Source organism: Megalopta genalis, chromosome 2, assembly GCF_051020955.1.
Source record: "Megalopta genalis isolate 19385.01 chromosome 2, iyMegGena1_principal, whole genome shotgun sequence".
NCBI lineage: Eukaryota > Metazoa > Arthropoda > Insecta > Hymenoptera > Halictidae > Megalopta > Megalopta genalis.
In genome coordinates this window covers 1,704,537-1,730,675 of record NC_135014.1, presented here as the reverse complement: position 1 = coordinate 1,730,675, position 26,139 = coordinate 1,704,537, and the positions used below count along the sequence as shown (strand labels likewise).

The 26,139-nt window shown below is 40.9% G+C and overlaps 1 protein-coding gene across 2 annotated transcripts in view; it reads right to left on the bottom strand.

Moving 5' to 3' along the window:
* LOC117223469 (purine nucleoside phosphorylase) overlaps positions 1-25,446 on the bottom strand; it is a 30,921-nt gene extending 5,475 nt beyond the window's left edge. Inside the window, exons 1-5 of one of the 2 annotated variants that reach the window (XM_033475743.2) lie at positions 25,084-25,446; positions 7,774-7,868; positions 6,326-6,534; positions 5,184-5,359; positions 1,064-1,254 (exon numbers count right to left, since the gene is read on the bottom strand). In XM_033475743.2, coding sequence (XP_033331634.2) covers positions 1,064-1,254; positions 5,184-5,359; positions 6,326-6,534; positions 7,774-7,868; positions 25,084-25,229 — 817 coding nt within the window. In that variant the 5' untranslated portion in view covers positions 25,230-25,446. The remainder of the gene's footprint in view (positions 1-1,063; positions 1,255-5,183; positions 5,360-6,325; positions 6,535-7,773; positions 7,869-25,083) is intronic. The other variant, XM_033475744.2, reaches the window with a different exon arrangement.
* Positions 25,447-26,139: the final 693 nt, after the last annotated feature.

The window sequence follows — 26,139 nt, the reverse complement described above, 5'->3', positions numbered from 1 at the left end:
ATACAAAATTTATAAATACGTAAATAATAAGTATACAAAATATATAAATACATAATAATAAATATAAAAAATATATAAATACATAATAATAAATATCAAAAATATATAAATACATAATAATAGATATCAAAAATACATAAATACATAATAATAAATAAATAAATATAATCGAATCCCCTCTTCCCAAAATGTCCATTTTTGTTTCCAAGCCGAGGGACAATCGGGGAGAATCGACTGTAGTTGCTTTTAAATAGAAAATTATTGCACAAATTGTATGAAAGAAGGGGAGGGGGTGAAGTCTATAATCGACAGAACGTCTTTTAATTTGGAATCGAGTGTAGTTGCTCTTAAATAGAAAATTATTCGACAGATTGTATAGAAGTGGGGAGGGGCTGGAGTCTATAATTGACAGAATAGTTGCTTTTAAATAGAAAATTATTCGACAAATTGTATGAAGCGGGGGAGGGGGTGAAGTCTATAATCGACAGAAAGTCTTTTAATTTGGAACCGACTGTAGTTGCTCTTAAATAGAAAATTATTCGACAGATTGTATAGAAGTGGGGAGGGGCCGGAGTCTATAATTGACAGAATAGTTGCTTTTAAATAGAAAATTATTCGACAAATTTTATGAAGCGGGGGAGGGGGTGAAGTCTATAATCGACAGAACGTCTTTTAATTTGGAATCGACTGTAGTTGCTCTTAAATAGAAAATTATTCGACAGATTGTATAGAAGTGGGGAGGGGGCGGAGTCTATAATTGACAGAATAGTTGCTTTTAAATAGAAAACTATTCGACAAATTGTATGAAGCGGGGGAGGGGGTGAAGTCTATAATCGACAGAACGTCTTTTAATTTGGAATCGACTGTAGTTGCTCTTAAATAGAAAATTATTCGACAGATTGTATAGAAGTGGGGAGGGGGTGGAGTCTATAATTGACAGAATAGTTTCTTTTAAATAGAAAATTATTCGACAAATTGTATGAAGCGGGGGAGGGGGTGAAGTCTATAATCGACAGAACATCTTTTAATTCGGAATCAACGTTAGATTTTTGATTATACGAACCGACAGCGTCGACGCCGACCATCCTCAGCATCTTGAGCTCAGCCACCGTCTCGAAGTTCGGCCCGCCGAGGCAGGTGTAGACGCCTCTGTGCACCATATCCGAGATGCCCATCTCGTTGGCTACTTGTTGGCCCATTTCTAGCAGCGACCGGTTGTACGCCTTGTTCATGGGCGGAAACCTCGGGCCGAATCTGCCGGGAACAGTCGGAATCGTTAGGGAATTGCCCCGGATCGACCTTATCGCGTCCTCCTCGGCAACGACACTTTCCGAATTTCGCGCGCTAAAACAACCGTGAACGTCCGCCGCGAAGTTACACTTATATAGATATATTCGGAGACCTTCCTGAGATACGTATAAAATTCCTTCCGATGTTTCCGGCGAGATGAAACGTCTCGCGACCGAATGTTTCGCGCGTTTAACCCGTCCGCGACGTCCGATAAATTCCTACGCGAGAGCAGGACGATTTCCGTCGACGTTCGAAAATTCATGCGCTACGTTAATTTGTAACTAATTCGCGGATCTTTGTGCTGGATAAAAATGATCTTCATTAATCGCAAGATACAGATTATAATAATTTCAGCGAGTTTATGGGAACGCGATGATATTATCAAATTGTTCAAAAGATCTCGCTATTTTCTCCATTCGATTTGCCAGTTTCCGTCGCAATTGTATAAAAACCGCGGTACAATCGTAACCGACGGATCGATTGTTATTATTATTAATATTCGGAAGGGGCGAGCAACTTTCGTGCCGGACAGATCGCGTTCGAAATCGTCGCAACGAGTCGTGGCTCGTTGTTCCAGCGCGTATACCATACAATATATAATATATTTATATATAATATAATATAATATAATATAATTATATATTATTTATATATATATATATAATATAATATATTTATATATAACATATACCATACAACATACCATTTTCTTCGCAGTTACTGCGATTAGAAATCTTTCGATTGCAATAATTTCTTAGACGGGAAAGAAAGTTGATGCTTATCGCGTGCCTAAATTTACTCGAACGTTTAAATATCGACGACAAGGGATTAGAATTTTATTCCAGTGTTGAAGGAATATTTGATTAGAAATTGTTCGATTGCAATAATTTCTTGGACGGGAAAGAAAATCGATGCTTATCGCGTGCCTAAATTTACTCGAACGTTTAAATATCGACGACAAGAGATTAGAATTTTATGCCAGTGTTAACTCTTTGCACTCGAAGCTATTTCAACTGTAAATCTAAAATAATTTTTCTGACTCATAGTATTTTTATTTTACATGGCAAAGTGCATTTTATGCATATGAAATTGTCTCTTGTGACTCGCACAACGGTTACGCTCTTAACAATCTTTTTAAATCTAAACTTCGCTAATGTAAAAATTATTTTAGAACGTGTCATCATAAATTTCAATGGTGCCTCAAAGTCACCACTCGAGTGCAATGGGTTAAAGGAATATTTGATTAGAAATTGTTCGATTGCAACAATTTCTTAGACTGGAAAGAAAATCGATGCTTATCGCGCGCCTAAATTTACTCGAACGTTTAAACATCGACGACAAGTGATTAGAATTTTATTCCAGTGTTAAAGGAATTAGGTAAGAAAAACCTAGAAGAAAATAAGAAAATAATATCAGAAGAAAACAATCAGAAGAATATAAATATAAATAAATTAGAATATAATACAAATAAAATCAAATATAAATAAAATCAGAAAAATAACAACAGAAGAAAATAAAAGAAAGTAAAAAAATAACATCTATACACATTTTTAATAAGTTATTACTAGAGATTTTCACGACAAGTCGGACTCGTCCGAGTACGTCAAGTGGTTAATGCATTCAGGAGATCAGAGTCTGTTCCACTGATTCCACTCTCTGACCGTGAAAGCGCGAGAACAAGCCCCGCGACGAAAGTATTCCAGGAGAACGCATAATACTGATATTTATTAAACCGGGTTTTACGTCTCAGTCGAAAGATATTGCGGAAGGAGGAGGAGGAGGAGCGCGGGTGGCGGCAGGGGGACGGGGAACATCGGCAGACATATTTAATGAAGTCTATTAATAAGAAGAGTTAGAAGAATGAGGGAAGAAAGGGAGACGGGGCGGGGGGACTTTAAGGGAAGCAAGCTGCCGTGCGCTGCCGGGTGAAAGGTCAAAGCAAGCTCGACCGTGAACGAACGAGTCGGGAGAGCAGACGTTGGAAATGAACAGAGAGAGAGAGAGAGAGAGAGAGAGAGAGAGAGAGAGAGAGAGAGAGGAGAGAGAAAAAGAGAGGAAGCGAGAGAGCCGGAGGGAAATTCTTACGTAAATACGTCAATCAGATTCTTTATGCCGTCGAGTAAATAGTTCGTCAATCGGATTCAAGGGGTCGTTCCGACAAAATAGATTAATTTTATTCCTTCCAGGACCTCGAGGACCTTCCTGCCGCCACGATTCCGTTCCTCTTTTAACCCTTAGGGCTCCGCGAACGAGCCCCGCCGTCTTTGCTCCCGGAATCGAGATCTGAAAAAGTCGGCTCTCTTTCCCCCCGGGCCGAACCAAATTCCTACCCCTTCCCACAGATCGGCCATCTTTCTTTCTTTCTTTCTTTATTTATTTCATCGTTCCCTCGCCTCTTTCCCCGATTCTTCCACCCTTTGTTCGCGCGGTCGCTAAACACGTGCTAATTTCTCCGCCGGGGAACAAACTCTACCCCCGTGAGTGAATTCTCCCTAATTCGCGCCCGGATTGCGAACAAAATGGACGATTTGGGGAGGGGAGATGCGATTGTTCGAGCCTCGCGACTTGTTTTTATAATTATCGATCGTTAATAACCATAGAAACGAGCCGTGAGGCTCGAACAATCGCATCCCCTCTTCCAAAATTATGCATTTTTGTGCATAATTACGTATAATAATTTCGTGCTCAATAATAATAATTATTATTGTAATTCCGTGGCTCGTTTTTATACTTATCGATTGTTAATAACTATAAAAACGAGCCGTAAAGCTCGAATAATCGCATCCCCTCTTCCAAAATTATGCATTTTTGTGCATAATTACGTATAATAATTTCGTGCACAATAATTATTATTATTATTGTAATTTCGCGGGTCGCCTCGCGGCTCGTTTTTATACTTATCGATTGTTAATAACCATAAAAACGAGCCGTAAGGTTCGAATAATCGCATCCCCTCTTCCAAAATTATGCATTTTTGTGCACAATTATAATTATTTCGTGCACAATAATTATTATTATTATTACAATACCGTGGTTTTTTAAATTAACGAGCCGCGAGGCTCGTTCTTATAATTGCCAATTGTCAATAATCATAAAAACGAGCCGCGAGGCTCGAACAATCGCATCTCCTCTTCCAAAATCATGCATTTTTGTGCACAATTACAATTATTTCGTGCACAATAATCATTATTATCGTAATTCCGCGGTTTTTCTTACCTAATTCCGACGACCCTTGGCATCGGCGTAGCAATAAATCGCACAGGCGTAGGACAAACACAGGGTTAAATTCACGGCGACCCGAAATTTGGCAATTCCGGGAGAAATTTCGGAAAGACGTCCGGAAAATATTGCTAATCGTATAAAACATTTCTAATTCCTAATCGCAGTAATCCTGTAATCCGATCGCATAATTCGTCAGTAATTTCCCACGGAAGAAGAGTCTCCGAAGAATAGAACCGAACAAAAATTTGTCTCCGACAGAAAGGAACCGATTCCAAGAACCGATTAAAATCGTTGATGAACGATTTAGCGTGAATAAACGCGCGGATAAATGCGTGAATAAAATGTTGAATAAATCGCGCGAAGAACGATAAATCGCGTAAACGCGAGAAACGCGGAAAGATCCGTATAAGAAGGCGCGATTACCGTTCGTCGATGATTAAACGACGACGCGCGTACGCGCGTACGTAAGACGGCAACAGTGACGGAGCACGCGAGTAAAAAGAAAAGGAAAAAAAAAGAAAAAAAATCCGCGGGGGTGATTGGCGTAGGAATAGAGCGCGGCACAGGGTGGTCCGGGACCGAGCCGATAAGGAAGCGTGCGACGGCGGATGAACGGTGGGGAGCCAAGGTGATACGTCGCGCCGAGGCGAGGCAGAACAGGAAGAAGATACCTGTCGTCGTTCGGTCCTTGAAGAGGGTTATTCCCCGCAAAACCCATCATGTTCACGTGATCCTTCACCATCATAATGTCGCCGACGTTGTACGTTGGATTCAGACCTCCCGCCGCGTTTGTCGCAATCAGATGGGTCACGCCCACCAGCTTCATAACTCTGACTGGCATCGCGCACTGCGGGCAAAAAACGGGACCGATTACGTTAGGCAATAGTTGTCGCGATAAAGAACTCGGCAAAACAAACACGAAAGAGAAGAGAGAAAGAGAGAGATAGCAAGAGAGCTAGAGAGACAGAGAGAGAGAGAGAGAGAGAGAGAGAGAGAGCGCGAGAGGGAGAGTGCGAGAGAGCGAGAGAGAGAGCGAGCCGAGGAGAGCCGAAATAGAGCGAGAGAGCTAGAGAGAGAAAGCGGGAGAAAGAGAGAGCTATTGAGAGAGAGAAAGAGCAAGAGAGCTAGTGGGAGAGGGAGAGAGCGGAAGAGCGAGAGAGAGCGAGCCGAGGAGAGCCGAAATAGAGCGAGAGAGCTAGAGAGAGAAAGCGAGAGAAAGACAGAGCTATTGAGAGAGAGTGAGAGAGAGAGAGAGAGCAAGAGAGCTGGAGAGCGAGAGAGAGCATGAGAGGGCGGGAGAGCGAGAGAGAGCATGAGAGAGCGGCAGAGAGAGCAAGAGAGCTATTGAGAGAGGGAGAGAGAGAGAGAGAAAGGAAAAGAGAGAGAAAAAGTCAAAGAGAACGAAAAAAAGAGAAAGATAAAGGGAAAGAAATAGTGAGAGAGAAAAATAGAAAGAGAGAGAAAGAAAGATAAATAGAGACAGAAAAAGAAAAAAGAGAGCGCGTAAGAGAGCAAGAGAGCTGGAGAGAGAGCGCGAGAGAGCGGGAGAGCTAGAGAGAGAAAGCGGGAGGAAGAGAAAGCTATTGAGAAAAGGAAAGAGAGAGAGTGAGAGAGCGCAGGAGAGCGAGAGGGAGAGTGCGAGAGAGCAAGAGAGAGATGAGGAGAGTGGAAAGAGAGCAAGAGAGCTATTGAGAGAGCGAGAGAGAGAGCAAGAGAATTAGAGAGAGAGAGAGAGAGAGAGAGAGAGAGAGAGAGAGAGAGAGCTGACATTGCTTCCATAAGTGCATAAAAAGCGTGTAAGAGCGTTTCTCACCTTCCACAGCGGGTAACCCTCGTAGTAATGGAATCTCCCTTGCATGCACATCACCGGGATGCCCTTCAGATAACCGAACACCATCTGACCTTGGTGACCCTGGACTGTGGAGACTGGGAAATGGGGGATCTCCTCGTAAGGGAAGCACTGCTTTTCCTCGAGGAATTCAGCCAGCGAACCTGGACACAACTCGTTTTGCTCATTTGATCCTGTACAAGGAATAAAGAAACGATTGACTTCGAAAATACTCGGCACAGGCATGCACGTTTTTGTCTGTTGCGTTCGCGACCGGCCACGTCGAAATCATCGGCGACAAGCTGAAAGGGGCGGGGAGTGGGGAACACCGCCCCGATGCGTTAAAATATAGGCGAAGTTTCGGAATCTTTATTTTCTAGGTTATCGCTAAATTAAAGATTCGGCCTTCGGCTAATTCGACTGAGACTGGGGTGGCCAAAATTATTGTATGTTATTATACTAATAATATACGATTATTATTAGTATAATAATAATAATAATATACGATTATTATTAGTATAATAATAATAATATACGATTATTATTAGTATAATAATAATAATATACGATTATTATTGTTATTATTATTATTATATTATTATTATTTCTAATCGCCCGCCCGTAATAATGATAATTATTATAATCATTATTATTATTATTACTATGATTATAATGATAATTATTATAATCATTATTATTATTATTACTATGATTATAATGATAATTATTATAATCATTATTATAATTATTACTATGATTATAATGATGATTATTATAATCATTATTATTATTATTACTATGATTATAATAATAATTGTTATTATTATTATTATTATACTAATTTATATAATATAAAATATATACAATATATTATTATATTATTATTAAAATATTATAACTAAATATTATGAAATATATATATATATATAATATTATAAAATATTATAATTAAAATATTATTATGTATTATTAAAATATATATAAAATATTATTATACTAATATAATAATAATAATAATAACCAGTCGACAGCAGTCGACGCTTCGGCCACTCCCTGCCTAAGAGAATAAGAAATGGAAGAGTTTCAGCTTTGTTTCTGAATTTTCTTTTAGCGCAAAAATCGTGCAAGATGGCCGAGTTGTTCGCTGTTTTCGAAAAGACCGCTTCTCGGAGAACAAGCAAATATCGGAACGTTCGATTTGCAAAAATCGCGGCGATTCGCGAAGCCGGAAACTGTTATCGGAAACGCAGCGAGCGGGTTTTCGAAAATTTTAACAATTTCAGAAATTGTTTCCGCGCGTCGTCGCCGCATCACCGCCGCGTACAAAAGCGACCCGTTTCCAACCGGTCGTTCGCGTATTCCGCCGCGCGATCGCGCCGATTCATGCCGCGGCGTATACGTATTATATGTTGTACAGTCGGAAAACCACTAACCCATTCCGGAGCCGCATATTATCCCGATCTTCGGCTGCATCTTGATGCGATCCAGAAGGAACTGGGCCGACTCCTGCAGCGTCTCGAACGTGTACCTGAAAGAACCAACACGGACAATTACGTCGAGCCTTTCCGCTGTTCGTCGCTGCGGAACACGCGGAGTTACTCGTTGCGCCGGAAACAACGCGGGGCAAGTTACAACGTTAGGAGTCTCCCATTCAAGAAGCAGATATAAGAGCTGCCGCCGGCTGTTCCAAGCGGCAGCAGATTTCGGATTTTCTTGGCGTCGCGTGTCTCTGCTCGACTAAAATTTCTCACGAGCTTCCCTCTTCGATGCGAGCAAAATGGGTTCGTAAAATCGAAATCATTTGTTTGTAGAAATTGAAGTTGATAAGTTCGACGGCTGAGCTGCGGGTGTGGTGGTAACAAGAAATTATTTTTATAAAAGGAAGTATATTTAAAGAAGAAAATATATTGAAAAAGCAAAATATATTCAAGAAACGAAATATATTCAAGAAAGAAAATATATTCAGAAAAACAAAATATATTCAAGAAACGAAAATTCAGGAAAACAAAATATATATTCAAGAAAGAAAATATATTCAAAAACCAAAATATATTCAAGAAAGAAGATATATTCAAGAAAGAAAATATATTCAAGAAACAAAATATATTCAAAAAAACAAAATATATTCAAGAAACAAAAGATATTCAAGAAACAAAATATATTCAAGACAGAAAATATATTCAAGAAACGAAAATTCAGGAAAACAAAATATATTCAAGAAACAAAATATATTCAAAAACCAATATATATTCAAGAAAGAAAATATATTCAAGAAACAAAATATATTCAAGACAGAAAATATATTCAAGAAACGAAAATTCAGGAAAACAAAATATATTCAAGAAAGAAAATATATTCAAGAAACAAAATATATTCAAAAAAACAAAATATATTCAAGAAACAAAATATATTCAAGAAACAAAAAATATTCAAAACAGAAAATATATTCAAGAAACGAAAATTCAGGAAAACAAAATATATTCAAGAAAGAAAATATATTCAAGAAACGAAAATTCAGGAAAACAAAATATATTCAAGAAAGAAAATATATTCAAGAAACAAAATATATTCAAAAAAACAAAATATATTCAAGAAACAAAATATATTCAAAAGAAACAAAATACAGGGTGTCACAAAAATGTCTCGCAATCCGAAAGTAGGAAGCATTCATTTGAAGCAACTTTTTCCTTAGCGAAAATGCAATCCGCGGCTTCGTTTACAAGTTATCAACGAAAAACAGTGACCAATCAGAGACGAGATCATTTGGCGCGAGACGGCCGAGCCAATGAGCGGAACTGGGCTCCGTGCACTCGTTGGCTGGGCCGCCGCGCGCCAGCCGAGCTCGCCTCTTATTGGTCAGTGTTTTTCGTTAATAACTCCTAAACGAAGCCTCGGAGAAAATTTTCGCAAAGGAAAAAGTTGCTTCGAATGACCTCAGGAACCTCCCATTTCCGGATTGCGTGACATTATCGAGCGATTGCCGCGATCGCTTTGCGCGTCGACGAATCAACTTCCGACAGCAGTCGACAAAGGAGGAACTCTTTTACTCGCGCCGAAATTCGCAGAAATCGCAGAAATCGCGCGAATCGTCTGCGCTCGATCGATCGTTCGAAACCAGAAGCAGTAGGGAACGCGGCGCGGCGCTCGGTTCGTCAACATTTTCAGTTTAACGCAATCGCCGTTCGAAAGTTTGCGCGGTGCCCGTTACGAACGTTTCTGCGCTAGATCGGAAATAAAGAAAACAAGGCAGGAATTGATATTTCGGGGAGCCTCTGTGCGCCGTGCTCGCGGGATTTTCGCGAGCACGGCATCGATTCTCGGCGCGGCGAGTCGAGGACCGATTCCAGGATTCCGGGGGATTTCGGGGCGATTTCGGGGCGATTCGTAGCCGCGCCGGCCTGGAAATAATAGTTTCTACGAAATCACAGGCACGGCCGCATAAATTGGCAAGATAATGGCCGGCGGCGTCACAGCAGCCGCTGTCAATGGCCGCGTCCCGCCGCGCCGATGCGAGATGAACGAGTGGTGGCCCGTTTGCTCGCCGGGCTCGGCCCGGCACAATTTCGCCCGGAACGGGTGCAGTTGCCTGTTAAACGGCTAAAGAGGCGCTCCGAATATTGCGACGGATTTCAGCCGAACAGCGCCGGGCTTCGGAGGTATTACCGATCACGGATCGACGGCGCGGCGGCACCCGCGGCCAGCGGCGGCGGCGGCGGCGACAACCGGCCGCGGCTGTTTATACGAACACGCGAGCGCGCGCGCGCGCAACTCATCTACCGCGGGCGCATTCGCGCGTGCACGCGGACGCAGAATGCACCCGGCCCGATCGCGGACCGGTTCTACGCACAGATGCACACGCAGAATTTCCGTACGCCCGAGCACGTTAGCCGGCCTACGGCTTAAATCCCGCGCGTCACCCGGCCCAAAATCATTCGCCCTTCTGTTGTCGAACCCCTTGAAACCTGCAAAAATCGCCGTCGCTTTTCTACAACCTGCGAGATTACGATAATAATTATAATGATTTATTTGTGCGGGACTTATTTGTGTATACGGCATTTATATTATTTTTATATTATTGTATTAGATTATTATAATATTATTATATTATTATGTTATTACGTTATTATATCATTATATTATTACGTTATTATGTTATTATATCATTATATTATTACGTTATTATATTATTATATCACTATATTATTATATTATTATATTATTATGTTATTATATTATTATATTATTATGTTATTATGTTATTATATTATTATATCACTATATTATAATATTATATTGTTATATTATTATATTATTACGTTATTATGTTATTATATTATTATATCACTATATTATAATATTATATTTATATTATTATATTTATATTATTATATATCCGCAGTTTAATTATTATATTATTATATTATTATGTTATTATATTATTATATTATTATATTATTACGTTATTATGTTATTATATTATTATGTCACTATATTATAATATTATATTGTTATATTATTATATTTATATTATTATATATCCGCAGTTTAATTATTATATTATTATATTATTATATCATTATATTATTACGTTATTGTGTTATTATATCATTATATTATTACGTTATTATGTTATTATATTATTATGTATATAATAATAATGTATATTATATATATATATAATAATTAGTCCGCGGATCTTTATGCAAATTAGAAAATGTCTGCATAACCAATTTGTTTATCGGACATTAATTTATTTTTAATTTAGTTTCTTATTTTCTTTTTCTTTTCCTTTATTTTATTTATTTTGTACCCATATTAAAATTTAGTGAAAGCAAAACCTCGCTTGACTCATCGGTCCCGGGGACTCACAGCTGGTAGACATAAAAAAAACAGACCGCATCGTTCGATCGCATCCATCCTTAGATTAAGCAGATCGCGTCCCAGCTGCGCCGGAAATTATTTACGACCGGTCCTAACGTTTCCCTTTTCTTCGCGCGACATCGCACGATGTACGCCGTTACCTTCTCGAGGTAACGAGAAGGGTTATATTAACGCGCGCGTTCGTATTTGTTTCCACCGGATTCCTGTCGCCGGCAATCACCTCGCGAGAATTCGCGCGTTACATAAAGCGCCGGGATCCGTCTCTAATAACGCCGGCTAATTCGCGGCAGGATCGGACCGCGATCGAAACCGAGACCCGCGGCAGCCTTGATCGACGGGCGACCCATGCTTAACACGTTCCCTGCCAGACCGTTTTTTGAAGACTTTCCGTTCAAGCCGCGTGGGGCGTATGCGCCCCACGCTTTACATTTGTATTATTTTGTTTCTGGCGTATGCTTTACAATAATTAAAATAGTGCAAAAATCATAATTATCAAGGAAAGGTTGTATAGTTTAACATGCATAACACAGCAAACCAATAAATTTATTTTTCTAGGAATTACTTTAACAAATACCTGGCTGATCATTATTATGCCAAGCGAGTTGCATCCTCACATATAATTTTTTTTATCATGCCTATATTAGTTTAAAATATAACATTTTAGTTAAATTCAAGTTTGTATGCGATTACAAAGGGATGTTACGATGAACTTTGTTAAAACATGGCAAACATAAGTGTGGTTTATCCACACAACTATCGCAGAATGTTACAACTTTTACAGTACTATAGAACTATAAATCAATCCCAGCTTCAGTGAAGCAGTAAGTATTGTGTCAACGACACGCGAATAAATGACTGATCGGAATAAGAGAAATGCAGTTAAAACAAGTTACAGTAAAGAAAAATTGCTCATCACGCCGCGTGGGGCGTATACGCCCTACGATTAAATGAGGGTATTAGCAATAGTATTAAGATGTCCATAATTGATTGCATAATGAATTTTTAAAAAATTCTTCATTTTACAATGATAATACCAAATGGCTTGAACGGAAAGTTCAGCGTGGGGCGTATACGCCCCACGCGGCAGGGAACGTGTTAAACAGAATTGAAACGCGATAGTTGTTCCCGGTCGCAAAGCGGAAACGCATTCGCGGCGCGGCGCGGCGGCCGTGAGCGCGAGAGCTCGCGCAATTTTAACGGAATTTTTCTCGCGGCTCGCGGACGGCGCCGTTTGAGCCGCGAGAAGCGGTTCGAAGAAAATTCCGGGCAAACGCGAGAGAGACGCGGGCGATCCGATATGCTCGCCGACTACACTGTCCGACAAAATCATACTTTTTTTCTCGGTTCCTATAGCCACTATGAAGTTCTTATAGAGCTTCACTCCCTGAACAAGAATCCGAAAACCGAGTTGCTCCATCACCCTCAGTTTTTTAAATAAACGAACTTTTGTGAGAACCCAAAATTTTCGACAAAAATGAGGTATTGCATGAAAAGTAAAAACGTTAGAAAGTCATAATTGGTGTTAGAAGATAGAGGAGAGTTTTCCGAATATAGCGGCATGCAATTTATTAATTGTTTTTGGTCCTAAATAGCAATGAATTGATGTCAAAGTTTAAAAAAGTGTCGACGTGCGCAGTTTCTGCGCAATATTTTTGTATTTTTACGAAAAGATTTTTGTTCGGCACGAAAACTCTACCCAGGATCTGATTCTGTAGACATTTCTGAAGAAGAAACGGTCCGGTAAAAGTGTCGAAACGATGTACATTTCGAGTAGATCGAGAAAATGTCCGACGGCAACATGTACACGACGTTTTGCCGCCATGAGCTTCGCTGCTCGCTTCTCTCTGTCCGACAGGGCCGAAGCTACGCGTAATCAACACCGATGGAGGGATCCAATGGGGCGCCCACTTTTCGTAAATAATATTTGAATTTTTTTTAGTACTTCAATGTTCTGTTTCTTTTTTACATATTTCTGTGGATAATAATCACCAAACTGTGATATATTTCACACAAAAAATCACACCAGTGTATTTGGAGTTGGTAACACTAGTATAATTTTGACTTCTACGCCATATAATTATATATATATATATATATAAACCATAAATTAAAAATGGAGAAATAATAAAAGAAAAATAATGAATGAAAACTATATATAAATATAATATATAAATATATATATATATAAACAAATATTTAAATATATATTTAACGATATGTTTCAAGAAGTTTAACGTTTTGAAAATGATTATTTATTCATGATCGTATTATCGTTATAATTGAAATGATAACTGTATACATGATATACTTGTAATTCGAACAAATTCAGAATAAAATGAATAGTTTTCGTTCATTATTTTTCTTTTATTATTTCTCCATTTTTAATTTACGGTTCACAGTTCGGTGATTATTATCCATAAAAATATGTAAAAGAAGACAGCACATTGAAGTACTAAAAAAAATGGCACGCCCCATACGCTAAGTGGGTCCCCATCGGATCCCTCCATCGGTGTTGATTACTCATATCTTCGGTCCTGTCGGACAGAGAGAAGCGAGCAGCGAAGCACATGGCGGCAAAACATCGTGTACATGTTGCCGACGAACATTTTCTCGACCTACTCAAAATGTACATCGTTCCGACACTTCTATCGGGCCGTTTCTTCTTCAGAAATGTCTACAGAATCAGATCCTGGATAGAGTTTTCGTGCCGAACAAAGAAATTTTCGTAAAAATACAAAAATATTGCGGAGAAACTGCGCACGTCGACACTTTCTTAAACTTTGACATCAATTCATTGCTATTTAGAACCAAAAACAACTAATAAATTGCATGCCGCTACATTCGGGAAACTCTCCTCTATCTTTTAACACCATTTAGAACTTTCTAACGTTTGTACTTTTCATGCAACACCTCATTTTTGTCGAAAATTTTGGGTTTTTACAAAAGTTCGTTGATTTAAAAAACTGAGGGCGATGGAGCAATTCGGTTTTCGGATTCTTGTTCAGGGAGTGAAGCTCTACAAGAACTTCATAGTGGCTATAGGAACCCAGAAAAAAAGTTTGACTTTGTCGGACAGTGCTATTAGCATCGCCAAAGTTCGGGCGCGCCTTTGCGATTGTCGCCGCGCGTGCACGTCAAAGGCGATCCTGCCGCCGCGCCCTCCGCCCTCGCCGCCACCCCTCCCCCACCCACCATGCTCGCGCGCGAGGGCTCTGTCATAGTTTCGCTTTCGGAAACTGGAGGAGCCGACGGTAAACCGACGACAATAGCGGCATTGGCCCGATCATTGCTGTTTCCTAACCCGACTACCGAGAGAGAGAGAGAGAGAGAGAGAGAGAGAGAGAGCTTTACGCGGATCCACGATTTTCACAGACAAACTCGCGGAACCTCGCCCCGAACACAATTACCTTTTCTTCGCGGCGTTTCTCGAGATAACTTCGGCACAAAGAAACAACGGTGTGCTCGTAATTAGACTATAGAACCGGCACGATATTTCTGTTGAAGATTCACGAAGTTGCCCGATCACGTTGGCCCGCGGAGCGTTTTCGATTCGTTGCCAGACATTATTGTATTATTAATGTATATACTCGAGTCTGATTTATTGTGCTCCATTCTGTTCTATTTATTTATTCATTTGTTTATTTCTTTTTTCCTGCTTATTTTCTAGTTTCGGTGTATTTTATTGCGTTTTATATTCTGTTCTATTCCGCAGTTCGTTTCATTGTATTTTATTAGATTCTAGTTTTTAGTTTATTTCGTTGCATTTTATTCTATTCTACTTTTCAGTTTATTTCGTTGTATTTTATTCTATTCTACTTTTTAGTTTATTTCGTTGTATTTCATTCTATTCGATTTTAGTTCATTTTATTGTATTTTATTCTATTTTACTTTTTAGTTTATTTCGTTGCATTTCAGTCTATTCGATTTTAGTTCATTTTATTGTATTTTATTCTATTCTACTTTTCAGTTTATTTCACTGTATTTTATTGTATTCTACTTTTTAGTTTATTTCGTTGTATTTTATTCTATACAATTTTAGTTCATTTTATTGTATTTTATTCTATTTTACTTTTTAGTTTATTTCGTTGCATTTCATTCTATTCGATTTTAGTTCATTTTATTGTATTTTATTCTATTCTACTTTTTAGTTTATTTCGTTGTATTTTATTCTATTCTACTTTTCAGTTTATTTCGTTGTATTTTATTCTATTCAATTTTAGTTCATTTCATTTTATTTTACTCTATTCTACTTTTTGGTTTACTTCGATATATTTTATTCTATTCGATTTTAGTTCATTTTATAGTATTTTATTCTATTCTACTTTTTAGTTTATTTCATTGTATTTTATTTTATTCTACTTTTTAGTTTATTTCCTTGTATTTTATTCTATTCGATTTTAGTTCATTTTATTGTATTTTAATCTATTCTACTTTTTAGTTTATTTCGTTGTATTTTATTCTATTCAATTTTAATTCATTTTATTTTATTCTATTCAATTTTAGTTCATTTTATTTCATTCTATTTTATATTCTTCTATTATTTCATCAATTTTATTTCAGCGTTCGCTCGCAAATCTTTTCTCCGACACGGAAGACATCCAACAAACTAAGATACAAAGCACACAGGGTGTCCCAAAAATCTCTCGGTCATTTCAAGTAACTTTTTCCTCAACACAAATGCAATCCGTGGCATCGTGCTCGAGTCATAAACGAAAAACACCGACCAATGAGAAGAGCGTGCCCGGCTGACGCGCAGCCAGCACGCCCCGCCGATTGACTCGGCCGCCACGCGTCAGCCGCGCTCGCTTCTCATTGGTCCCCGTTTGTTCGTCGATAACTCGTAAACGAAGCCTCGTAGAACATTTCCGCTAAGGAAAAAGTTACTTCAAATGACCTCGGCAACCCTCCCATTTCCGAATCGCGGGCCATTTTCGGGACACGCTTCACGATATTCCCTTTCCACCCTGTACATAGATTCGCGCGCGTAATCGGAAGCGATCGTCCGAAGAGAACGACGAAGAGGCACGTGCCGGTTGAATAAAACGTGGCTCGGGGTCCGAGATGGCCGCCGCGGGATGATCGCGGATGTTCACACATATCCGGCCGGTTCGGCGCGAATAGCTGAGAGGCCGAAGCGGGGCAAATCACCGCGATAATCGCGATGCATATGCGCGTCACCCGTAAGGGACATCGAATAATGGGACGTTGAACGCGCTTGAATATGCATCCGCGCCGACCAATGGAGGAGAGCCTGGCAGGAGTGGAGCCCGGGCCGCATTCAGCTGCGAATCTGAGAATTGCTTCGCAGTTTCGACGGCGCGTCTCGTGGAAAAGCTTTGATATAGCCGCGGGTATGCCAAACGTCATTAGACCGACCGCATTCGCGGATGCTCCATCGTAAAACGGGATTGTACGGTCCCGCGTTATGAATGGCAAATGTGAGGTCGACGATTATTATAACGACGTGAATGCGCGCCGCCCGGGCTCCGGGGCATCCGCGACGGATTCAATGACGCCTCCGCGATTCTGGCCACAATATCGGTTGCTCTAATCCCGGATACGGGATGTACGCCGTCGTAGGAACGCTCTCTCTGTCCGTTGCCCCGCGGATTTAATCGCGTCCCGACGCGCCGTGTCACGCTTCGCGCCGCAATTTACCGGAACCATCGAGTTCCGACGGCTGGGAACGTCGCCGGAGAACCGGCATCGTTGCTGGGAGTCGTGGAGCTTGCTGGTTCGACGATTTCGATCGGTCGAAATCGCCTGGAACAACGGCGAACGACTGTTTCTCGACGGAGACTCGGCGGATGCGGCTTGGTGGGCGTGGCCTAGTGGCCCCGCGCGGCCACCGAGCGCTTCGGACGCTGCGCGCAGCGAAAATCTGGCCGCGTGGCCAGGACACTCTGCCCTAGCATCTCGGTCCCAAATGGAGACGACAAGAGCCCTTTGCTCTGGCGAAACTCTGAGCTTGCTACTATAAAACTACTATAAACTTCCGAGCTGAAGGCGTTAGAGGAAGGTGTGAAGACTTTTCGCTTCACATTTGCGGTGTAAAACGTCTTCAATGGGTTTCGAATGGCTTTCAACGATCTAATTTTATCATGTACAGTGGCTCGCAAAAGTGTTCGTATACTTTTTAAAACGCAATAATTTCGTTAAAAATTGCGTGAAATGGCTTGAATTCTTTTTTTTTTTAGATGATAGAGGGACTAGACTGCTAGACGATGACTAAAACGCTGTCTTTTAACCCTTTGCACTCTAGTGGTGATTCTGAGACAACACTAAAATTTGTTATATCATGTTCTACGGTAATCGATATATATTAACAAAGTTTAAATTTAAAAAGTTGTTAAAAGTGTAACTGTTGTGCGAGTCACAAAACTCAACTTCATACGCATAAAATGCGCTTTGTCATATAAAATGAAAATACTATAAGTCAGAAAAATTATGTTAGATTTACAGTTAAAATAGCTTCGAGTGCGAAGGGTTAATTTTGCTATCAGTTGAAAAGATGAAAACAATATAAAAAAGCTCTTGTCTTTCAACTTTTTCATCCGAGCCTGTAACGAAAATTAATAAAATGCCTTCAATAGACCTCGGTGACTCACACGCGTACCAAAAATTTGCACGAAAGGAAACGAAAATCCATTCCAGTCCAACTTAAAAAAGAACTTATCGTGCTTGTATAGCTGTCCGGACGTTTTCGTAGCCGCTGTATAATTCAGGCGCAACGTATCAGAGCGAATTCGCAATCGTCGTCCGCGCGAGTCGAGCGAAGTAGGCGTGGCCCCGGCGCTCCGAGAGCCGGCCGCCGCTAAGAAGGGCAGCGGCCGGCTCCAGACGTTTCGACGGCGCACGCGGCGAAGTGCCGCTTTCGGGGATGCGTCCCATTTTCTCGTCGCGGGTTTCACGAAGTGGATAAGAGCGGCGCGGCGCGACGGAAAGTCTCCGGGACACGGGAATATCGAGCGGGGTTTGTGCCGTTTGCGGCGAAAGTTCCCCGGGCACCGGCGAAAAAAGTTTAATGCCACTCGGCTTTCTATGCGCTGATCCGGCGGGGGTTGAGGGAGGGCGGAGGAGCGACGGCCACGGGGGTTGCTAAATATTGCATGTATCGGCTAGAAAATTCATCCGGCCGAGCGAACGTTATCGCCGGGACGCGAAGAACGCTCGCGGGGGAAACTCCGCGAACGCTCGTCGATTCCGCTGTAATTTTCGTCGCGACACAATGCCGCGCGGCCCGGACTCTCTTTGTTCGACGATCCGGCCCGGTTAATAGAGACTTCGGGCGTGATTGAAACGACCTTCGGCGGGAGAGCGTTAACGGGCCGCCGACGGCCGAACGAAGTCGATGTCCTGAGAAATCGATGCACGCGGCCGCGGCCGAGGAGCGTCGCGCGGCCAATCAAATCGAATTCGATTCCAGGGCGCGTGCCGCAGACGGCGAAGCCGTGAACGCGCGATGTAACGCGATAGGGTTGAGAGCGTTCGCAGCTGCCGCGCCACGAATATTTCGTAAGACTCGACTCGTTTATCGTAAGCTTCCGAATATGAGCCGTTTATTTTGAAAGTGGCATAAGTCACTTTACCGTAATGAAAATTAATATATATAATAATAATATTAATAATATTATTAATATATAATATATAATAATAATATTAATAATATTATTAATATATAATATATAATAATAATATTAATAATATTATTAATATATGTATAATATATAATATATATAATAATAATACCGTAACGTTTATACGAAATTATTTATACTGAGAAAAATATCAGTATCCTGAGATAACGAATACAAGTAAATCTTCTCGAAAGTTAGCATCCATATTTTTAAACGTGTTAAAATATATTAAATATTTAAGGGTTTGTAAAATATATCGACTTAAAAACAAAGTGACTTATGCCACTTACAAAATAAACGGCTCATATATCGAAAGTCGGAAGAAACGCGGACGCCCCAAACACTGCGGTGTTTCATAAAACCAATAAAATCTAACATTCTGTAGCGTGTAATCTTCTAGAAATGAATCTTGTAATTTTTTTATACGTTCAACGCTAAACCAACCGACCTGTAACGACGATTAGCGTGCATTGACTCGTAAGAGTGAAAAGATAGAATTCACATTTGGATTTTATAAAGTTTTAATTATGAGACTTGTTTCAGTAATATGGGTTGTCCGAAAAGTTCATGCTGATTTTGAAGGAAAATTGAAGCGCAAGAGATTTAAATTTTAATATACATTTATTATATTATATATATATATATATATATATATATATATATATATATATATATATATATATATATGTATATGTAGGTTTCATTCTTTTCTACAACCTTTTTCCATCTTTCAAGCAACTTGAAAATTCCGTCCTGTCAGAATCTCTCAGGTTTCTCAGCGAAAGACTTTTCTACGTGATTTTTTATCTTGACCAAAGAGTTGAAGCTTTTTACCATTAAGGGAATTTTGTAACGATCGAGATAGGTGGAAATCAGAGGGCGCAAGGTCTGGTGAATATGATGGATGGGATAGAACATCTCAAACGAGCTCCAACATCTTTTGTCGAGTTGTCAAAGACACCTGAGGCCGCGCACTTTGTTTTCTTTCATATTCGAAGGCGTATAAAACTGACAAAAATTAACGTATCGTAACCAAATTTTTTTCCAAATATGCCTGAAAGTACCGTCTTTCACGATATGTATGCATGTCGTTTGATTTCGATCGTTCTGATATATTCAGACCTGTCCTTACGCCACCTATCAAATATCGGCACGAACTTTCCGAACAACCTAATATAATTTATTCAATCATTGTCCACAAAGAAGTCTCCGAAGTTTGTAGTATCGTAAAACAAAAAATCGGTCATTTTGACCGTGGTAGGTTTAGCGTTAACATTGATAATTTATCACGTGCATGTAACAGCGATCGCAGTTTTCATTCGTTTCTATTGGGTTGGAAATTAAGTAATTGCCGATTTGTTGAATAAAATAAAAAATTTTTTTTTACTTGAAATGAAGTTTAATCTGTAAAGTATTTTCCATTTTGTTCAACGACCTTTTACCACCTCTCTGACAACTTGAAAATTCCAGGCTCGTAGAAAGTCTGATCCTTTTCGGCCAAAAACTGAGTTAAGTGAGATTTTACAGCGTCATCGTCGTTAAAAGTTTTACCACGAAGGGAGTTGTCCAGGGATAGAAATAAGTGGTGATCCGATGGCGCGAGATCAGAGCTATATGGTGGGTGTAACATCAATTCCCAACCAATATCCATCAATTTTTGCCGAGTGGACAAATACGTGTGCGGCCTAGCATTGTCCTGCTGGAAAATGACACCTTTACGATTGACCAATTCTGGTCGCTTTTTCTTGACCGCTGCATTCAATTTGTCCAGTTGCTAACATTCACGGATAATAAAAAATAACATAATAATGATAATAATGATAATAATAATAATAATAATAATAATAATAATAATAATAATAATAATAATAATTTTATAATATAACATTTACGGATATCATAAAAATGGGAGTGAGAGACATCTATAACTGAAATCGGCAATTACTTAGTTGCCAACCCAATAGAAGATTACGCGCTACGAAATGTTCGATTTTATTGGTTTTGTGAAACGCCGCGGTATTTGGGGCGTCCGCGGCGATACCCAACGCTTGCCCTACGAAAAGGCGAAGATATTTGATCGGCGTGAATGAAAGATAAAAAGATAAATCGTCGATGAACGCGGTCGATCCGCTGCCGTTCTTCTTTCTCCGTTGCTGCGGCCGCCGCCGATGTCGGCAGTTGTTGGCCGTTGTTTGCCGTAAGGTCTACGGCCGTGCCGCCATTACGCGCGATTCTTGTTTGTGTTTTGCTCCTGCGGAACTCCCCGCGGTACCGTCTGTTTGCACGATTAAATAAACAAAATCAATGTAACAACACTCGCCGCAATTTCCAAATGAACGTGTCGCCGACGGAACGGCGACAAGCAGTGTTTCCGCCGTGCTCCCGTTGAAGAGAGAAACGCGTCGGAGGACAATCATCGGCGGCCATTTTGCCGGACGATTTTTAGACAATTTCGGCTTTTATGGGCGTTACCCAAATCGCGTCGCGTTTCGTTGGGAACGGCTTTTTTATGAAGTTATCTGCTTTTTTTTGTTTCTCCTCTTTTCTTTGTCTTTGTCTTTCGCTCTTTTTTTCTTGCTCTTTGTCTTTTTCTCTGTATTCTTCTTTCTGTCTCTCTTTATCTTTCTTTCTCTCTCTTTCTATTTTTCTCTCTTACTATTTCTTTCTCTTTTTTTCATTCTCTTTGTCGTTTTCTCTCTCTTTTCCTCTCTCCCTCTCTCTCTCTCTCTCTCTCAATAGCTCTCTTGCTCTCTCTCGCTCTCTCTCAATAGTTCTCTCTCTCTCGCTTTCTCTCTCTAGCTCTCTTGCTCTCTTTCCGCTCTCCTCGTCTCTCTCTCGCTCTCTCGTTCTTTCCCTCTCTCTCTCTCTCTCTCTCTCTCTCTCAATAGCTCTCTTGCTCTCCCTCGCTCTCTTTCAATAGTTCTCTCTCTAGCTCTCTTGCTCTCTTTCCGCTCTCCTCTTCCTTCTCTCGCTCTCCCACTCTCTCATGCTCACCCTCTCGCTCTCCCGCTCTCTCGCGCTCTCTCTCTAGCTCTCTTGACTCTCTCTCTCTCTCTCTTCTTTCTGCCTCCCTTTATCTTTCTTTCTCTCTCTTTTTTTCTTTCTTTCTCCCTCTCTCCCCAAAAACAATAAATAAAAAAAAGAAGAAAATAAAAGACTGCGAAGGGACATCCACGCAAAAAACTTCCATATTCTTCGTTAAATTCGCAAGAACGTATCCGCGAGCCGTTCGCCGGCGAATCGACGAAAATCGGGACACAAAAGCGGCGTTTAAAGCTGTTCGGGTCGCGTGACCTCTTCAACTCTCGCCGCGTTCCCTCGGCGCGTTGGCCGTTCATTATAATGATGAAGTGGAATCGCGAGGGCAATTAAAAAAATCGGCGAGGGGCTCAGCTCTGAAATCTTGGAGCTGAGGCGGGACGCTCGGCGGAGAGTCTTACGGTTAAACAAATATCGTCGGCGGCGAGATAACACGATAGCGGTCCATTAACTTTCGCAATTAGCCCGAGAGAACTCGATACAGCAGCGCAGCAATATCGCGGGGATCCGCGGAAGCACGGAAGACCGCGGCGGCGGTCCGGGACCGGTTAGTTTTGTTTGAAAATTTCATACACACTCGGCCGGAGTGCGTGGCACAGGTACAAGCGCCGTTCCCGCCGTTGTTCGCCGCACGAAAGTTCGGTAATGGTTGCTTCAAGTGGCCCGGTCCGCGTGCAAGCAACTTTTTTTTTGCGACGCTAATGAGCGCGCGGAGATGCAATGAACCGTAACCGCGTCGCCATTTACAATTCCTCGAGACCGAGGCCGTCCTCGGCCGCGTTACGCGAGCCGCGATGCGAAAAAAGAACGTGAAAATTATCCTAGAAAAATTATCCCAGAATTACTCGAAATTCGGGAAGCGACGGGCTCCCGAGGTCATTTTAAGCAACTTTTTCCTTTACAGAAATTTTCTCCGACGCACCGTTCACGAGTTATCGGCGAAAAACACTGACCAATGAGAGGCGAGCTCGGCTGGCGCACGCGGCGGCCCAGCCAACTAGCGCGCGGAGCCCAGTCGCGCTGATTGGCTCGACCGCCTCGCGCCTGCCGCGCTCGCGCCACTCATTGGTCACTGTTTTTCGTTAATATCTCGCGAACGAAGCCGCGGAGAACATTTTTGTAAAGGAGAAAGTTGCTTGAAATGGTCTCAGGAACGATTTCCCGATTTTTGGATAACCTTCGGGACACCCTGTACAACGACCATGCATAAATATCCAGAAACGATCTTTGCTTTTTCCGAACTTCGCCCGAAGAAGCATCATTTCGCGGAGTAGTTTCGAAGACGGAACGGTGCACGAAACTTTTGAACGACCCGGTAGATCTTCGGGAACGTTTCTGGGGAAGTGACTTTTCAGCCGAATAAGAAAGCTTTCGAACAGCTGGACCGGACGCGTTCGCCGTGCCTCGAACTTCCGGTACAAACCGATCCAAAAACTATCGAACACTTTTACGAACGTGTGCCGTATCGAAGTTCCTCGATCGGATAGCTATCGGACAGTTAAATTCCAGATAGATCGGACTTTCATAGCTAGATTAAAAGCGGAGACGGTCCCGATAAGTGCGCGTAGACTCGTATCGATAGATTTCAGAGCGATCTCGCAGTTTTCGGACGATCCGCTCGCATTTCGTGAAATTTTCCTTTGCTTAATCCCCCGGCTCTTATCCGCCCGCTCTTATCTAATCCCACAGCTGCACCGATATTAGGCAACGCTCGCGGATACGAGAATTCAGTCATCTGTCCCCCAATTAACTCTCCCTCTCTCTCTCTCTCTCTCTCTCTGTCTCTCTCGCGATCCCCGAAATCGCAATGAAACTGGACGTAAACATTATACCGTCGCTTCTGGAGATTCTGCGAGATTTAGGGTGGGGGGGAGCCAATTGCTGTGCCCCGTTGCCAGATTTCGGAAGTTTTCGCTGCCGAGCAATACTTTGGCAATACCAAATAACATTTCTTGAGGGCTTTAATATCTGTAATTTCGTGACTTCTATTTATTCATATTTTATGCAATATATATTGTATTTCATAGGATAAAAGTCGATCGAAGAGATTTAATTTAATTATATTGAACTTACGATTCGATTATATTGCCACAACTTTGGCAATACTAAATAACATTTCTTAAGGCCTTTAATATCTGCAATTTCGTTATTTCTATTTATTCATATTTTATACAATATAAATTGTATTTCATAGAATAAGAGTCGATCGAAGAGATTTAATTTAATTATATTGAACTTATGATTTGATTATATTGCCACAACTTTGGCAATACTAAATAACATTTCTTAAGGCCTTTAATATCTGCAATTTCGTTATTTCTATTTATTCATATTTTATACAATATAAATTGTATTTTATAGAATAAGAGTCGATCGAAGAGATTTAATTTAATTATATTGAACTTATAATTCGATTACATTGAAAATATATTCAACCTACAAAATTACTACAAATTACTGTTAATTTTCAGTTGAAATTAATTTCTAGTAATGAAAATTAATTGAACTATAGAACTATATCGAATTTTATTAGATTTCAAATTTAATCTACACAAATTTAAAAAAAATTCTCGGTTACAATAAATAAATTCATACTAAATTCATACTCAAACTTCACAGAAAATAGCTTTACATTAAGAAATTCCGTCTTTCGCAGGTTTAATTTTAACAAAAAAGCAATCGGTTGAATTTAGATAAAAGAAATGCGACCTGTCGTGTATAACTAAATAGAAAAATCAAAATAAACAAAGGGCATAGTAATTTGTTATCCCACAGTAACTGGCTCCATTATCCTACTAACACGTTCCCCAGGACCATTTACGGTGCTGCGAACGATTAAATAACCGTCAAATTCTTGTCAAAACGATCGAACAATCTAACTTGTTTAATATCGTTACTCCTGTATCGTCGATGTCTCGATATAATCGTCCACATTTGCGCGCAATCTCGCGCCGCGAATTAGGGAGAAATTACTGTAATTCGTTTCGGAGGTCGCAGAAGGATCGTCGCGATCATCGGGGGACACTTTCGCCATCGTTTCCGCGATTTCGCATCGCGCCGAATTTTTCCAGAATCGATCAACGCCGTCGTCGCTGGCGCTCGTGTTCGCGCGCATGCGCACGAGTGTTGCGCGCGACCGTTTTCTTTTCCTCTGCGTCCGATTTCGCAAACGGAATTTCTACTTACGTGCTGTGCCGTAGATGCTTGACGGTGGTGTGTAAAAACTCATTTTCCGTGGGTCGCTTGATCGGCTGTTGCTGCTGCTGCTGTTGCTGATGATGATGATGATGATGATTCAGGCCGTTCACGTGCTCGCCGTTCGAGAAGGGCATTGTTCGAGAAGCGAGATCTACCGCACCGTGGATAATCGTGCGCGATTGTCGGAGCAAGCTGCGCCGAGCCCTGCTGGAACCGGAATCCGTTCGCCGGGCAGGTGGTAAAGACCGGAGAGAACCTTGATGAACGGTTGGAAAGCCGCGCGCGGACACACCAGTTTCCACGTCGGAATTTAACTGTCCAGTGGCTGCGCCGGCCGGAGCGGTACGCTGTTTTATATCGAAGCTCGGCACCGCGGAAAAAATACGGGACGGCTGCGAGCCGGCCAATCGTTCGCGACGCGCGACTCGCCCCCCCCCCCTCCGATCCCGATTCGTCACGGGGTCCGCGACGCCGAGAAAATCGGCGGGAGGTAGGGGCACGCGACGATAACCTATTAAGAAATTAAATGCTCCAATTGCCGCCGCTCGGCGGCCTCTCCCGCGTCGTAATAACACGCCCGCGCGATCGTCTTTCTCGATCCTCTCGATCGTTTCTTTCGACACCTATCGCGAACCGCCGCGCCGAACGCGAATCACGCGAGGCACGGTGGTTCTGGGGTTTCCGTGCGACAAACGGAGCAAAACGCGTGACAAAGATTATACAGTCGCCCGCAAAAGTGTTCACGCAACTATTAACCCTTTGCAGTCGAAGCCGTTTTAACTGTAAATCTAAGATCATTTAGAAAAATATACTGTTACTATATTATATTATTATTTACTATAAGTCAGAAGACTTATAGTAATATATATACCATATAATATATAGTAATAAATATATATATATATATATATATATATATATATATATATATATATATATATATATATAACTAGTATATACTAATATAGTATATATATAGTACTATAAGTCTTCTGACTTATAGTAATAAATATACTATATAATGTATAATATTTATAGTACATT